Raw genomic sequence first — 16,337 nt, 5'->3', positions numbered from 1 at the left:
TTATGTTCCCTATGTGGACTCATTTCTAACTACTACGCCAGCTCCAGCTACGGATGAAATGGATGCCCCCTTTTCCTTTTCTGAGCTTCAAATTGCTCTCAATGGTCTAAAAGATACAGCTCCAGGGGAAGATGGCGTTCCATATTCATTCCTGGTTAACTTAAATGACAAAGCTAAAATTTATTACCTTAAAATAATCAATAAATGTTTGGAAACTGGTTCTATCCCAAACTCCTGGAAATCTCAAATTGTTATTCCTATCCTTAAACCTTATAAAAATCCCCTTAATTCAAATTCATATAGACCCATAGCTTTGTCATCTACTTTAGCTAAAGTTACAGAACATCTCCTTAAAAACCGACTGGAATGGTTAATGGAAAGTAGAAATATTCTCCCCTCCTCCCAATTTGGGTTTCGGAAGGGTATGAGTACAACAGACAGTCTCAGTGTATTAACAACAGATATAAGATTAGCCTTTACAAAAGGAGAGTACCTTGTGGGTGCTTTTCTTGATATTGCTTCTGCATATGATAATGTCCTACTTCCGGTGCTCAGGCAGAAACTACTTAAGCTGAGTGTTCCCTCAAGGATGGTTCATTTCATATGTAATCTGCTGTTTTGCAGATATGTTCTGGTAAAGCATCAGAATAATTCTCTTCCCCCCAGATTAATCTGGAAAGGCCTCCCTCAAGGCTCTGTTCTCAGTCCTCTGCTCTATAGCATATATACCCACGACCTCGAATTGTCTGTTTCTAGTTTTTGTACCATTTTACAATATGCTGATGATATTGTCCTCTATCACAGCTCAGGCAGTATAGAGGAAGTATCCTGTCGTATCAATTCTGCTTTGTATTATCTAGGCCAGTGGCTGTCTGACCATGGCTTGTCCCTATCAGTGGGCAAATGTCAGGCAGTGGTATATACAAAGAAGAGATACCTCCCGAACCTCAACATCTCATTTGAAGGTCAAGCAATCAATCTTGCAGTTAAAGCTAAATTTTTAGGTGTTTATTTAGACACACGACTGAATGGAATTGCTCATTCTGAACACATTATCAAAAAATGTGAAAAAGGCATCAATGTACTACGAGCAATAGCGGGAGTTTGGTGGGGTGCTCACCCCTATACTTTAAAATTATTATATAATGCCTTAGTACGTAGCCACATGGATTACTGTATGTTTGTTTTAGAGCCTTTTAATAAATCAGCTGCTGAAAAGTTGAATAAAATTCAGTATAGATGCCTTAGAATTATTCTAGGTGCAATGAAATCCTCCCCCACTAATGCTTTGCAGGTAGAATGCGTTGACCCTCCTCTATCCATCCGTCGACAATATCTATGTGACCGCTTTATCAGCAAGATGTTACAGCTGTCATCCCATCCTCTTTGGCACCGACTAAGTCAACTATCACACGCACCTTGCTCCCGTAACTCTTCTTCCTACTTGCTAGATAGTTTCCTAAAGTATACCAGCCTTCCTAATCCCCTGACATCTTTCACAATCAACCCACTATATTCAACCCCATTTAAAGCATTAATATACAACCCTTCCATCATCACAGATCTAGGTCTGAGTAAAGGATCCCCAGATACCAATATCAAACTAGAAAAGCATATTAGTCAAAATTGGTCAAATCATCTTATTATATATACTGATGCTTCAAAGCTGTCTCCAGAAGGTTGTGTTGGTGCTGCATGTTGGGTTCCTGTTTACAGAATTGTTTTAAAATTTAAATGCCCTCCCGAGTCTTCTGTGTTTACCGGAGAGGCCATTGCTCTTTTGGAAGCAATCCTGTTTGCACTGTCCCATAACGTACAACAGACGGTTATTCTGACTGACTCTTTAAGCTGTTTAATGTCTATTAAAGAAAACCCCTTTCGCAGCAAATCACGATTTCCCATTATCTTAAAAATCCGGAAGGCTCTGCTCTCTTGCAATCAAAAAGGACTATTCATCTTACTGGTTTGGATTCCAAGCCACTCAGGTATTCCAGGAAACGAGACTGCTGACTCATGTGCCAAAACAGCTGTTGAGTCAGGTTCTCTAGATCATTTTAAAAATTCATCGCAGGACCTATGTACTCTTGCCAAAACATATATGGAAACAGCCTGGAAAATTTTTTGGAATGATTCCAAATTGGTTAAGGGTAAGTTTTACGCTACCATCCAACAAAACATACCAAGACAACCCTGGTTTTGTCACTCTCGAAGTACAAATCGCTGGACTTCATCCACAATTTCCCGATTGCGTCTTGGTCATGCTAGCACACCTGTACATCTGGCCAAACTCCGGATAAGGGACAACTCCATCTGTGAGTGTGGCTTGGATGAGGGCACTATAACTCATATTATTTTTAACTGTCCCAAACTTACCTATCCCCTCTATGACGTTCTTCCTCCCAAAGTCCCCCGTCCTTTGAGTGTTAAATGTTTTTTAATGTTTGTTTTCAGTCCTTATTGTAGATTTTTATGTAAATATATAGTAAGTAATAAAATTAAAGTATAATGTACAAAAAATATCCGTGTTAGATATATATGCATGTGTTGTCTGTGCTGCCTTAGGTTAAAGAGCTAACTAGCTAATAACAACTATTTCTTGGTACAAATTCAAAATTAACTTTTCATTAGTTTCACCGATCAATCTCCTTCGTGCCTTCTTCATCTACAAGACATTGGCGAAGTACCTTGTGCCCAGTTGGCACAGACAAAAGCCATAAACAAGAATTAAATTAATTAAATAATAAACATAGTAGAACTATGATAGGTTAATTTATCTTGAACAGGCATCGGATATTATTATCATATTTTATATCAAAACAGATTTTTTTTTTAAATTAAAATAATATGGATGAATGTAAAAATTTGCATCGTGATCTTTTCTGTGTGTTGTTTCCCGGCATTGTTAAAAATGACGAAAAGGCGATTGATTGTTTGGGAGGTTTGAAGACAATGTCACAGGTATGAGCAGTAAATTTGAATTACGGGAAAATGGGACAGTATTTGGCACCAAAAATCTCGCTGCCGTCAAGACAAATGTCTTCGATCAGTGCATTCTACCACTAGAAGTAGAAAAGTAGACACTGAACTTGCTTTTGACAAACTTCAAGTAGTTCACAATATTGTCCGTTATGGACAAAATCTTTCTTTTCTTCTTGGATGTAAAGAATATTAATGTTTAAGTACATATTGCTTTACTTTTCAGTGCTATTCACAAGCCAATAAAAAAAGACTCTCAATGACTTTCCAACCTGATAATCCATTCATGAGGAAAATGTATGCCGATTCAAAGCCCACTGCTGGTGTTCTGTTGAAGTTAAAGGTAAAGAAAACTAGAACTGGCAATGACATAAAAAGAGAAGTTGTATCAACATCAATAGTTGGTTCTGTGAAGAAAATCAATAAATTTGAGTGTAAGGATAAGTACCTTTTTACTATAAATTTTGTTTTAGATTGCATTTAAACTGTTAACTGGTTTGGTTACAAAAGATATAATTTTATTTTAATATTTAGAGGCCTTTTGGGAAATGCGCTTACTGCTTCCACATCACATAGTATAAATAAGATAAGGAAAATGATCGCAACTCAGTGCACTGCCACCATTAGAGCCTTAAGCCCCAACATTGACTTCCAATTTTGGTTTTCCAAGCTGTGTGTACATTAGTACAGTTATGTTTTATTTATTCCAATATTATGTTTCAGCTATGTGTGACTATCAATATCTGCCAGTGTCAACACCTGTATCAAAATCAAATACACCACAGTGTTTTTTGGAAGAGATACTACCAACTGGAGAAGACCAATTGAAATTTATGGTGTTAGTAATCTTTTTTTAGATGTATAAAATAAATATTTCATGTCATTAATTATTTCATAAAAAGTGTTTGTATTTAGGTAGCATGTTCTCCTCTGCTCAATCTGGTGTGGTCAAAATACCAGCAAATATAATAAATATAATAATAATAGGCATAGTTTCTGACTATATGAAACCAGATGCAGTAGAAATTATGTGAATCAAAACATAAATAGTTTAGCTTATCTTGTTATCTTTTGGATTTTTCTAGTATTTTATATTGTATGTATAGGTATGTGGGTGTTAATTTCTTGCAGAGAGCCAGCACCAATGTTTATCATCCCTTCAAATTTTACACGATCAGACAAACCAATCAACTATTTCTATACAGAGAAGAGGTATCAAACAAAAGACACAGCTAACGATGAATCTATGAGCGCAGATGATGAAGTTCATAAATGTAGAAGTGATCGTGCTTTGCCAATCCCGCGATATATATTTAATATGTCAGAAGATTTGCCATTGGAACCCAATGAATATTATCTAAAGAAAAAAGATTCTCGACAGTCATTGTATCCACCCCTGCAAGGGGAATTTGAAGTTGTTAAAAAGGTAATTTTTTCATCTCAGATTTCAAGAGTGAGAAATTTGACTTTTGTATAATATACTACCTTAATATATTTATATATCTTTAAAACATTTGAAATAATACCAGATTTACCAGGAATATTAAACTAGACTATGTTCATTAACTGTACTTATAGAATTAAAGAAAATTATAAAAGATGTTTAATTTATTTTTTATAATATATATTGTTATTAGTATAATAACAATTAGTTTTATTAAAGATCTTTGTGATCATAAAAAAAAATGTAGATTTGAAGCCAAAGCTTAGCATCTGGTGGCTTTGCCTGTGGTAAGTTTAAGCATTCTGGTATGACGTTGTGTAGAAACAGTTTATTATAACTGCATCATCACTTACCAACAGGTGAGATTGCATTCAAGAGTTCTTGTAGTGTTCTTGTATAAAAAGAAACAAGCACTATTTGTATAACAGTTGCTGTTTCAATATTACAAAATAAATATAATTTTTACAGCTTTTCGATGACAGACCTATATGGTCGCTGAACTTGATAAAATATCAAACCAAAATAAAAATTAACTCACTTAAAGTGATAGTGCCGTGTTTGGCAATTTACATGAAGGAGGGGCCCTGGAGAATGATGTGGGTAAGGTACGGCTATGATCCTAGAAAAGAACCTGGAGCACGGATATACCAGACGTTAGACTTTAGAATGAGGCATGCAGGTAATTTCAATACATTCTAAGTTGCTCTTTTATTACCTACCATTGAACTTTGAGGCAACGTCTGCACAATCACTTAGTTGATAGTCCAAGGACGCATTCCTTTTTTTGTTGGTTTATTTTTAAAATAAAACAATAAACAAAATTTTAAACTTAGAATAATACAAGTCAAGCCTGCTCAGAATGGTGCCTTAAATGCTGTCTGTATTGCCGGCCTTAACAGTCAACTGCCAAGCTGATCTTTTAGGCAAACTATGAGCCAGCTCCAGATGTCTACAGATTTTTCAATTATATAGTTTGGCTTTAAAGTAAGAGTACTGATACTATACTGTCAAATTTGCCATTCCAATATTTTTAATTCTCTTTTGATCCTTTAATCCTGTTGACTAATTTGCTTCAATGTCGTTATTGAAAAGCAAGATAGCAGGATAAAGATAATTTTCTACCCACATCAACTCATTTGATCGGGTGAAAGTTAACTACAATTTACATGGTATCGAAAATACTGGGAAATAGGCACTAGATGGCGCTGTCTATATCCCATATATAAATCGAAGGTAGGAAATCTCACACATCCCTCTGTAATTTGTTCATAGAATTAAAAATTTCTTGACGATTTTCAGCTGGAGTTCATTCGATGGTGATGACTCGTGATCAAGTTGTTCACTGCAAGAAAACTGATCGCGTGAAGAATTTTAAAAAGCACGCAACAGATGCATATACTTTGGATGACATTGTATACGAAGGTGCGGTTTACTTCCGCCCAGGGATGGTTCCATCCCAGCGGCAGGTCTATTATCAGGTCAGATATAAAATATTCTTGAAGGCAATAACTCTAGTAGCTGCTGCCTTACCCAGTAAAATGTATCCTATGTATGCAAACTACATTCAAAATTTTACCAAGATAAGTTAAACGGACAAACTATGCATAGGTAACAGATATGGTTTTTTTTTTCAGCGGGAACTAGCAACTTTTCTCGGATAAATATTATCCTATATCCATCTTCAGTATGCAAGCTGTGCCAAATTACACAGAGATCAATATAATATAATAATTAATATAATCACAGCCTTTATAAACAATCTTATAAATTACATTTCACCTTATTCTACTTAACACTACCAAAATATTTGTTTTATATTTATCATAGGTAGGTAGTATAGTGGCTGAGAACCTAGTTAACAAACAAACAAACAAGCAGACACACGATCGTTTTTTAATATTAGTATGGATATGTACTTGAAAACCGGCATGGCTGAGTTCTCCAAAATTTTCTCAAGGCGTGTGAATTCTATCAATCCGCACTAAGTCAGCGTGGAAGATCACAGCCTAAACCCTTCTAATTATTTAAAGACACCTGTACCCTGTAGTAGAGCTTTGCGTGTAGTACTTTTAGTAGTATTCGGAGCTCCAAATACTACTTCGTGACAGCACATGAAGCTTAAGAACTACGCCTAGCAGGTCATGTTTCTCGCATAACAAGCGAAGTGTTTTTATCTAACCGTCAGCCATTTGTTTTGTCCGTCAATTATTACAGTGGACTCCCGGCAATCCGAATAACATTTTGCAGGACCATGTCAAACTATCGGATAATATTGGATAGAAGCAGGCGTTACTTTGCGGAATTTCATGATATAATATATCCGATAATAGAGTACTTTCTAAGACCCCTTTGGTCCGGATTGATTTACGAAAGAGTAACTTGTAATCCGACAAATTAAAGATCCAATGAGAGATTCTCTATGTATAAAGAGTTTAATCTTGCATTATCTACATAAGCTAATATTGTCAGAAAAACGCAGAATTTAAGAACTATTATTGTATGCAGTTCATTGTTTCAAAAAACACTGAAAACGCCTTACGCACATTTCACTTTACACTCGCGGAATGTTGCTAGCTCACTAACCTTTTCCCATTTTATGGTAAACTTTTAGAAAATTAGAGGTAAAATAATTACTGACAACTGCTAAACGGTAAGAAGTGACTTCGAGAAACACTATTAATAAGGAGTGGTTTTTTATGCTTCAATATTAGTTGTATACACTGTTTCTCTATTTTCTTAATTCTTAGTGCAAGACATGTGAGATTACAGGGGTGGGGTATTAGACTGGGCAGGATTACCGTATGTTATGTTCCTGCGGTAGTACTGCGACGTGGAGCTGCCGGAGGTACAACAGCTGCTGGCGTTGGAACCTCCGCAAGGGTACTTGTGCCATGCGAGACGCGGCTGGCTGCCCCCCGATGCCGACCAGTTGTGCCGGGACCACGTGTTCCGCAGCGTCAAGCAGACATTGCTCGATACACACAAGGCGGACCTGAAATTTGAGGTGATTGTTTGATGCATTTTAGAGACGCCGCTCATTGTCTCTTATTGTCGCCAAGGAGTGCTTTGAAGATACATGGAAGTGCTTCCACAGTAGATTCGTGACAATACTGCGACCAATTTTTCCAGCAACCGATGACTCTAAAGTGCGCGCGTCGCGTGACTACAAAAAGCGTCAATATTTTTGAAATCCATGTAATAAGTCAGCGCTTTAAGTCCCTTAAAGAAAGAAAAAGTTTTTTTCTCAATCAAGCTTCGGAGTTTGACCATTATTTTGACAACCTTCTTAGAGAAATATAAATTGTTGTACTGGCCGAGTACTACATGAGAGCAGTGGCCAAAAAAAAGTTGTATGAAATTCACTTTATGCGTTAGGCTGCTGCGCGCCGTTTCCATTACTTAAGCACTTATATAAAATGCTTAAATAAATAAAATACGCGCTGTGACACTCAATGACACGTGTGGCACGACCTAGTAAGAAGTTTTACCTCAGCATTGTGCTATTTGACCTACCAAGCGTACTTAACAGCGTGCAAATCTGTCGTAACTGATTTTTGAGGAGACTGGGATCCAGCTCAAGTTAGGTCTATGCCAAATTTTGACATGTTTGGTGCAGTGGTTGAGTCCAATTCCAATAGGTAACATTGGCCTAATGTAGCTCGTTTTAGAATCGCATACCTTTACTTCAGGTTTTTGTTTTACAAACGTTCTCTCTGGGCTTTTGAGCCCGAGTTAAACAAATGAAGACAAATTTGAGCATTAACAAAATTTAAGTAAATAAGATCCATTTTACTTATAATGTTCAATTATTCCCTTACTCGAATACGACTTCTTGAATGCGAGTGAGCAAATCTTGTACTTAGCCTTCTGCGGTAAAATTCCTGCGATTTATCAGTGATCTGGCAACACTGTACATACAATCTTTACATAGGATATTATTAGTTCCAGGACAGCAGCTCAGCGGAATCAGAATCTGAAGAAGAGGAAGCGGGTGGTGCGAGTACGTCCATGAACGAAGCAGACGAATCACTTAATATAAACGAGTGAAAACTTTACTGGTTTTATTTTCTTTCCCCCTGATATTTTTGAATTTGAATCCTCTTTGAATCCTTTTAAAAATAATATATATGAATAAATACATTTTTTTGGTACTCAATTATACAGAAATTCTTAGGTCGTCAAAGTAGTAACATAGTTCATATATTACAGCAGACATATAAAATTAAGTACTCCTTATTAAACCATTTCAATAAGGAATTTCCATAGGAACATGTATGTTCCTATGTTATATATTGTATATTACATTTATCTTTATATTTTAAAAACTTAATCTTTAAAAAGAGAAACTGCTGATTTTCTTGCTGCGGGAGGTAATTCTTAACTCAAAATAATTTAAAAGCATTTGTGTACATACGGAGTTTGTACCTACTAGATATTTAGCGTTCCGGTACAGTGTCAGTAGGAAAGTTAAAATTAGTTTGGTATATTGACTCAACGCTATTCTTTATACTTACACTAAACTAAGGCGATTACACATTGCGCTATAACAAAAGCGTCGTTTTTGGTCTAGTGTATTTATTGTTCTAGTATTATTATTAATAAGAACGACGAGAAGCCAATTACACTAAATAAAAAAAAAATATACATTGCGCTATCACAACTGCCTCGTTGATCTAGTGGTTAGCATTTATTTATTTTTATTGAGTATTAACATTAATGAATGAAGTCGCTAATTAAAAAAAAACTGCACAAAAAGAGGAAAAACAACAAATAATCAATTAAAAAGAAAAGAAAACAATTTGAAAGATATAGATATGTTATAAAAATCAAAATTATATTAAACTAGACTATTGGCATATTCGACTATAGATTCTGAGGCCTCGGATTCGATTACATAGGTCGGATCAATCGATGTTTTTAGAATTATCCGTAGGTATACCTAACGGATAATTCGGAGCCCATGCCAATAAAGAATATATTTATATACATGCCATCTCTATCAAACAATATACGGTGTTCGAATATTATGCGAATGAGATAGCACGACATCGGCCGGCTTTTTTAAATCTTATTTTTAATGGCGCGGGTTAGACAATCTCGAATCGAGATTTTTTAGCTTCAATCGTACGCTTACAAACTGAGAAGGACCTCCGTGCCATAGAAAACCACAATAGATCCCGGTAAGTATCACTAAAGTAATATTAAGCCTGCCGACTCGCATTGGAGCAGTCCCGGGACGAAGCTCTTTAATCATTCTTTATTCTGATAGAGGAGGCCTATGTTCAGAAGAGTGGTATTGATAGGTTAACAATTATGAACTTTAAAAGTGTTAGCAAATCTGCCTTTGTATGTAAATTTGTTTAAAGATATATTCGTTCAGACTGATCAAAATTATGCATAATCTGTGGTCGGTATAAGTTAGAGTTGAAATTCAAAATGACAGAAACCCAGTCAAAAAGGAAGGTCATATTAAATGGCGGGAAAATATTGGTACAGAGGCGTGCAGACAGAAGTGTCAAGGGAAGATTGAAAAAGTTATCTCTTTGTTGTTAATTAACACTGTGATATAAGTTCAGGTAGATTGATGTTTGAGTTTATAGTGTGGCATGTTATAATTAGATATACTTAAACGATTAAACGTTATAAATTGAATATGGGGTTTCTTTTAAAGATAATCAAATATTGTCGAGCATTTAATTAAAGTTTAGAACTTATTTTATTAAAGTTGGTAATTTATTTAATAATTTAAGTTTGGTGTTCATTTGGAATAATTAATATCCGTCGACTGTAATTAAAAATTGTGAAGACAGTAAAATTAAGTAACTTTTGTTAAATTGTAGTTGTCGAAAATATTTGGTAAAAAAAATACATAATCTTAGAACTATCTTAGCAATTTATTTATCAAAAATAACCACCCTTTAGTTAAAATGGCGCATACATAGCTAACGCAACGGCCAAATTTAGTCAATGGTTTGAATTCAGACTACCATTGATCTCCCCTAAAGGACAAACAATAGGCTTTAAGTAATTAATAGCCTTTATTTTTAATAACTATACCTACTGGACTTTTTGAAGGCAAAATGCAAAAAAGTAACTTACCATACGTACTTACAAACCTAATCTATCGTCATTATTGTATTTTACTATCTGGACTTTGGAGTTTCGACTGCAAACCATATCTTTGAACCGACAAATACGATTCACTCACGTGAATCATACCTACAATGGTTACTGCTTTATTTTATGTCTACTATGGAGTCACAATACTTACATTATTAATATCCAGTTGTCAAGTACTTAGATAATTAGGGCTGTAACGGGCATCCGGTATCCAGTCTGATAACAGATAGGACCTTTGAAAAATCAGTGAATAGATCAATCATTGAATGTTTTTGTGCTGGCTAGCTTATCAAGAGCTCCTGGGCTCTTTGCCAAGAAAATAATGGGTAGTGCGTTTTTCTCCCAACCTGCATTGGAGCAGTGTGGTGGGTAACAGTTCTAACTTTATATGATGATAGAAGCAGGCTGTGCACAGCTGTGGAAAGTCAAGTCTGAGGAAATTGAGAATTGGGAACTTTTTTTATAGTTACTATTGATGGACTCAGCAGATGACCCATATGGTAAGTGGAAAACACCGACTATAAACAGAGTAATTCTCTGCAAGACATGCAAGAATAACAAGTTATTTGGTTAAATAAAGACTGATTCAAAAAAAAAGTTGTTTGTTTTACTTCCAAAAAATATGCTATTTTGTTGTACGAGTATGTACTAAACTTACAAAACCCCTAAAATTTTGTCGGCAATTTCATGAACGATAAAGACTATCCGGTGTCCGGTATAATTAATCTTACAGTTATTACATTGAACTTTCAATTCTCATTTACTTGTTCGTAAAATTTTGGCTAGCTTTATTATTAGGAGTAATATAATGATGTTTCTTATCTCAATTTCCGCCCCTTGCACGACCTCTTAGTACAAAGAGGCGCTAACGGCTCGAGGGCACAAAGCGGCTGTTATCAAGAGTATATAACCGCTGCGTCGTTGCGCGCGCGCACACTCGCTTCGCTCTTTCTCACGCTGCACGATCGATTTCCCGCCCCTTTGTCTTTACCCCGGCGCGCGAGTTTCCACCGCGCGAGTGAGGTTAGTGTGTGATTTTCATAATATTCCGACAATTAATTATTTTGTGAACAAACTGGAGCGTAGCCTTACCAGTTTATATTGTGTTGTGTTTACTACGTTTATGTGCGTTTAAATATTTTGCAAGTCTAATTGTGAATTTGCGTGCGTATATTATGATTTTGATTATTTATAACTAATTTTTTATAACTTAATAAATATTTTTCTTATTTATACAGCTAGCGACTAGCAGTTTTTTATTATTGGAATTACGCTGGTAGGTAAGATTTAAATATAAACAAATAATCCGTGGCAATGTCCAGTTTGGATAGAATCTGCTCTATTTTATCCGTAGCAAAATTAGAGTTGTTCATAATATTAAGTAGCTATAATTAAATGGTTAGCAAGAAAATAACTGCCAAGGATAAAAAAAATTGCTCATCAGGAAATAGAAAAAAAGGGAAAAATCAACGAAAGTAGCAAAATACATTGTCCGTTAATGCCTGAAAATTGGACACAGAAAAATTTTCATTTTTCGTAACGAACTCTGAATACCTCCTTGTTACGTTGTTGATGGTATATATACAAGCAGCCCAGGGGGCCATGACCGTGGATTTTGGAACGCTCTACAAAAGTCCTAGGTTGTAGGTCAATAATATTGGACGCCAATCGGTTGGGTGATGATGATGATGATACTTTGTTGCGGCGATGATTATGACATACAAACCACTCAAATCGTGGAATTTTATTAAGCTTACAAAAACTTTTTTGAAGAATTTGAAACTTTAAATAAAAAATACTAGTGGTTACCTATCTTATTAATTATAATTAAAGATACTTAAAATGTTGCCATATTCAGTATTAAAAATGTTTTCAATAACAATTCAATTAAATGCATACCTACCTTAGTTAGGCGTTTGAATTTTTTAAGAGGTAAAATATTATGACCTTTTTTGAAAGATAGAAAATTTTTAAGTTAAGTCGTTAACTCAATACTAAAAAAAAACAGTCGTTAAGTTTTTAGTTATCTAATCATGGCCTTTAAAGCACAATGATAAAAACGTGCCATTTATTCATAGTTATTTTTATTTTTACTCTTACTCATAACTTTCAGCTCTAAGGTGTAGTCATTGTAATAAAATACAGTGTCACATACGCAATGCAACTGAAATGTATACCATTTCAGTTGCATTGCGTGATACTTTTTAAAAAATAACAATATTCGGTTGCTACGTAAACTTGTTTGCTTAAATAAGTTCAAAGAGTTCCGAGGGTTATCTGTCATGCGTATATTTACAAAACAAATAATTTTAATTTCCATTCTATCTTCCATTAGCTTTTACATGCATCTTTGTTCGTTTACAATAAGAAACGTGTATTTATTTAAAACAAATAATAATAGTAAATTATATTTAAAACCAATTATATTAATCTTAGTAGGTAACTAGTACCTACGTCAATTTAAAGGCATTAGTAATTCTAAACAAATAAAAATTAAAATACACAAGGTGTGTACTTTCCAAAGTAAAAGTAAGTAAAAAAAATCGTAGGATGTCTGTAACTGAAATTCAGAACATTCAGGAGGAATTAATATTAGCCAATATCTAAAAAAGTAATGACATATCAGCTATTTTATGAGATTAAGAAAAGTGTAATACAAATTAAAATATTATCTGTGGATAAATTAGTGATAGATACCATAGTTTTCCGCGTTCGTTGATACCTACTGATAAGCACATGTTGCGCTATTGTTATTCTTACCTAGTTTAGTAATTAAATTATTTGCTCCTAAAATTAGGGCTAAAAGTATTCTCCAATGTTACTAGTTAGTTACCTATTTTACGTACTAGACTTTAAGACGGGTTTAGATTATTTAAGACGGGGAACCTAAGTTTCGTGCCGTTCGTTTTACATTAATAATGCATACAAATAAAAGGGGGAAAAAAGGAATAGTATAGATCTATGTACTGGGACACCATGCATAAAACAAATATTATCAATGTTTTAGAGAAATTATTTATTTATTATTGAGAGAAAATATTATAGTTATAAATAACTTATATAAAGTTATAGTGTAGCTTTCATATAAAGCCTAAAAAACTAAATGTCAACCTTTAATAAATGAAATCATATTTATGCGTCTACGTGTGAGCGTATGAACGTATGTTTACGCGCGAGTTTTGTTGTGATATCTAGGACCGAACCTTTTTCTTTAGATGCTTTAATCTGTGATCTGATTTAAGCAAACTGACAAATGTTTTATTATTTACTTACCCACTTTATGAAAATTTATATAACATAAGTAAATTTTACTCTATGGATAAAATACTTAAATAAAATTCCAATGCAAAAATTCCATCTAATTTATTAAACAAGTACCCGAGTAACTAACGTATTGGTTATTGTTTTTAATTTGCTTATATTTTTGTATATGTGCCAAAGTATAAACTTTTCCCACATAATCAATAAGTTTATTCCCGAAATAGTAGATCTGCAAATTGAGGGTACAATATTTATAAGTTAAAGTAAAAGTTTGACAGATCGTACAATATTTACTTAACCGAAACACGCCATAAAACCAAGAATTGAATTGAATTGAATATTTACTTAGAAGTTGTGAAATATCTGCCGTTAGAACATTTTTGTTGATAGTTTATAGACTTGCAGTTTTCTTTCTACCGTTAGCTTGTATAGTTATTTTTAAAGGTACGGATTACTTCAGATACCTACCTAAAAAAGCGGGGATTGCGACTCATTAGTAATCTTTGAAAACCAACGTTTATCAATGTTCATTGTTTTAAATAAAAAATGTGTCGAGTTAAGAATAGAGGTCAATACGGTTTAGGTGTGATTACCAGGTAAGCAGGCTTCTTAAAGTTATTCAATTATATACTTCTGACCTAATGTAAAAATAAGAAAACCGTATATCAGTTTTTATTAATAATTTAATACTTATATTAGTTTGATTCTTCCAGCTCTCTTAACTAATTTCTTGTTTTCATGTTTCATAGAACTGATAATAAAGTTGATGCTTAAGACAAAAAGATGAAATAGAAATAGTTTATGTTCAGTTTATATAAAAAATATAATTCTAATATATTCATGGATAAAAAACCTAAAAAAACAAATCGAATTTAACACATATAATTTTGAGATTAGGTACGTAGTATGAAAATTAACATATCTTCCCATGGTCCAGCCACCAGGCGACTGGTTGTAGCTACTTGGGGTTTTAGCCGGTACGAGTCCGACATATCAACTCTGCCTTCCACCACCTTGAGAATGAGGATTTCCCCACGAAAAAAAAAGGTTAGGTTAGGATTGAGTCCACCAATCCGCACTGGGCCAGCGTGGCGTGCCCTTAAGTGAGCCGGTAATGATTTATATGATGATTGATGAAGGTTGATGGAGAGCGAGACGGTCACGATTGGGGCTCAGTGAAGACTCCAGAAGTAACATCTTACTTCAAAGATTAATTAGGTACATCAATTTATTATAGCTTTGTTTCAGGCACAGTGAACAAAGATGACTTCCAATGACTTTAGAATTGAAAGAAATGTGGAGTTGTCAGAAGAAACTAAGGCTATAGCAGAAATAGAACTCCGCGAAACTCCAGAGAGAGTACGCGAAGCTTTAGAAAGGCTCAAAGAGCTTCTCAAAGAAAATAAAGACTTACATTTTGGTGAAGATGACGAGCTACTCACAATATTTTTGCGCCCTTGCAAATGGTATCCGGAGAGCGCTGTGGCATTGGTAAGTACTTTGAAATTTGATTTTTTTTCCTTAATGGTTTTATTGACAGACAGGTCAAACCGCCTGTTGCTGTCACACAGGGCGTACGTACATTATAGGATTTTTAAAAATGTAATGTACATTCTTACAGTTCAAATATATATCAAAATAATGATTTAAAAAAATACATATTAATTTCGTATGTCATATTTATTTTACTATCAATAAAATTATTCAAACCAGATAAAAATCCGCTACGAGATCCGTTAAGAGGAGTTAAAGGATAAACAGACCAACGCGGAAAGCGACTTTTATACTATTTAGAGATACTAAATAGTTAGTTTAGTTTTAGTTATCTAAAATTCTTTTTCTTAAAAAAAAACGAGAAGAGTTGCATATGTTCGTCGGCTCTAACTCAAATAATTTTGATTAGTTTCAAGCTACTTTTGGTGACTTTCAAAAATTCTGATTATTTATTATTATGTTTTGTTTTATTTTTATTGTTATTATTGGCCCAGTTTATGGTACCTACTCTCGTTCAAATTGCGGAATTTAATGATGGAATAGTGTCAGCTAACTTGTGACAATTAAAACCCTGCAAAGATCTTATTTTGTTAACTTGCAAAAAAATAAAACTTTTTTATGCTTGTTAAAGCGGCGATAAATATAATCTATATTACTAAGATACTATAATTAAGATAATATATCTGCTTTTTTTTGTGACGGCCTATTAGCGCAGTGAGCAGTGACCCTGCATTCTGCTTCTGTTATGAATATGAATGTTTTTCAGTGGCTGGGTTTTTATCTGTATATTATAAATATTTATGTATATTATTCATAAAAATATATTTATCTGTCATCTTAGTACACATAACACAAGCTACGCTTTCTTTGGAGCTAGATGGCGATATGTGTATTGTCGTAGTATATTTATTATATTGAATACTTAATTTGCTAATTAATGGTTACATAATTCAAGTCTATTAAACGATTATTACAATATTGAGTAGGACATTAATTAAAAAATCTAACTATACGGAGTACAGCCATCTAAAACATAATTAGA

The 16,337-nt window shown here is 34.1% G+C and overlaps 2 protein-coding genes across 4 annotated transcripts in view; both read left to right on the top strand.

Annotated features, from left to right (window-relative positions):
* Nucleotides 1-2,765: 2,765 nt before the first annotated feature.
* LOC120637378 (general transcription factor 3C polypeptide 5) lies at nucleotides 2,766-8,475 on the top strand. Of its 2 annotated transcripts, none has more exons than XM_039909196.1 (8): nucleotides 2,766-2,958; nucleotides 3,203-3,410; nucleotides 3,700-3,814; nucleotides 4,108-4,402; nucleotides 4,889-5,099; nucleotides 5,720-5,898; nucleotides 7,242-7,424; nucleotides 8,363-8,475. In XM_039909196.1, the coding sequence occupies exons 1-8, from the start codon at nucleotides 2,845-2,847 to the stop codon at nucleotides 8,465-8,467; spliced, it is 1,410 nt and encodes a 469-aa protein (XP_039765130.1). In that variant the 5' UTR covers nucleotides 2,766-2,844; the 3' UTR covers nucleotides 8,468-8,475. The 2 variants fall into 2 exon arrangements, with proteins under 2 accessions (XP_039765130.1, XP_039765132.1); XM_039909198.1 differs by having other exon boundaries at nucleotides 5,720-5,842; nucleotides 8,363-8,464.
* A 2,991-nt stretch (nucleotides 8,476-11,466) lies between these two features.
* LOC120636170 (clavesin-1) overlaps nucleotides 11,467-16,337 on the top strand; it is a 32,768-nt gene continuing 27,897 nt past the window's right edge. The window contains exons 1-2 of one of the 2 annotated variants that reach the window (XM_039907514.1): nucleotides 11,467-11,563; nucleotides 15,050-15,292. In XM_039907514.1, the coding sequence (XP_039763448.1) occupies nucleotides 15,065-15,292 (228 nt within the window). In that variant the 5' untranslated portion in view covers nucleotides 11,467-11,563; nucleotides 15,050-15,064. Of the gene's footprint in view, nucleotides 11,564-14,269; nucleotides 14,398-15,049; nucleotides 15,293-16,337 lie in introns of those variants that run through there. The other variant, XM_039907522.1, reaches the window with a different exon arrangement.

This window comes from Pararge aegeria, chromosome 3 (genome assembly GCF_905163445.1).
Source record: "Pararge aegeria chromosome 3, ilParAegt1.1, whole genome shotgun sequence".
Lineage (NCBI taxonomy): Eukaryota > Metazoa > Arthropoda > Insecta > Lepidoptera > Nymphalidae > Pararge > Pararge aegeria.
Note: the sequence above shows the minus strand (reverse complement) of the source record. Positions and strands in the feature narration are given on the sequence as shown.

Excerpts from the sequence above, each read along its gene's own strand:
- LOC120637378 (XM_039909196.1), top strand. The coding sequence starts at position 2,845 with ATGGATGAATGTAAAAATTTGCATCGTGATCTTTTCTGTGTGTTGTTT. Across the intron at positions 2,959-3,202 it reads GTTTGAAGACAATGTCACAG|TGCTATTCACAAGCCAATAA; the intron begins GTATGAGCAGTA and ends TTTACTTTTCAG. Across the intron at positions 3,411-3,699 it reads GAAAATCAATAAATTTGAGT|CTATGTGTGACTATCAATAT; the intron begins GTAAGGATAAGT and ends ATTATGTTTCAG.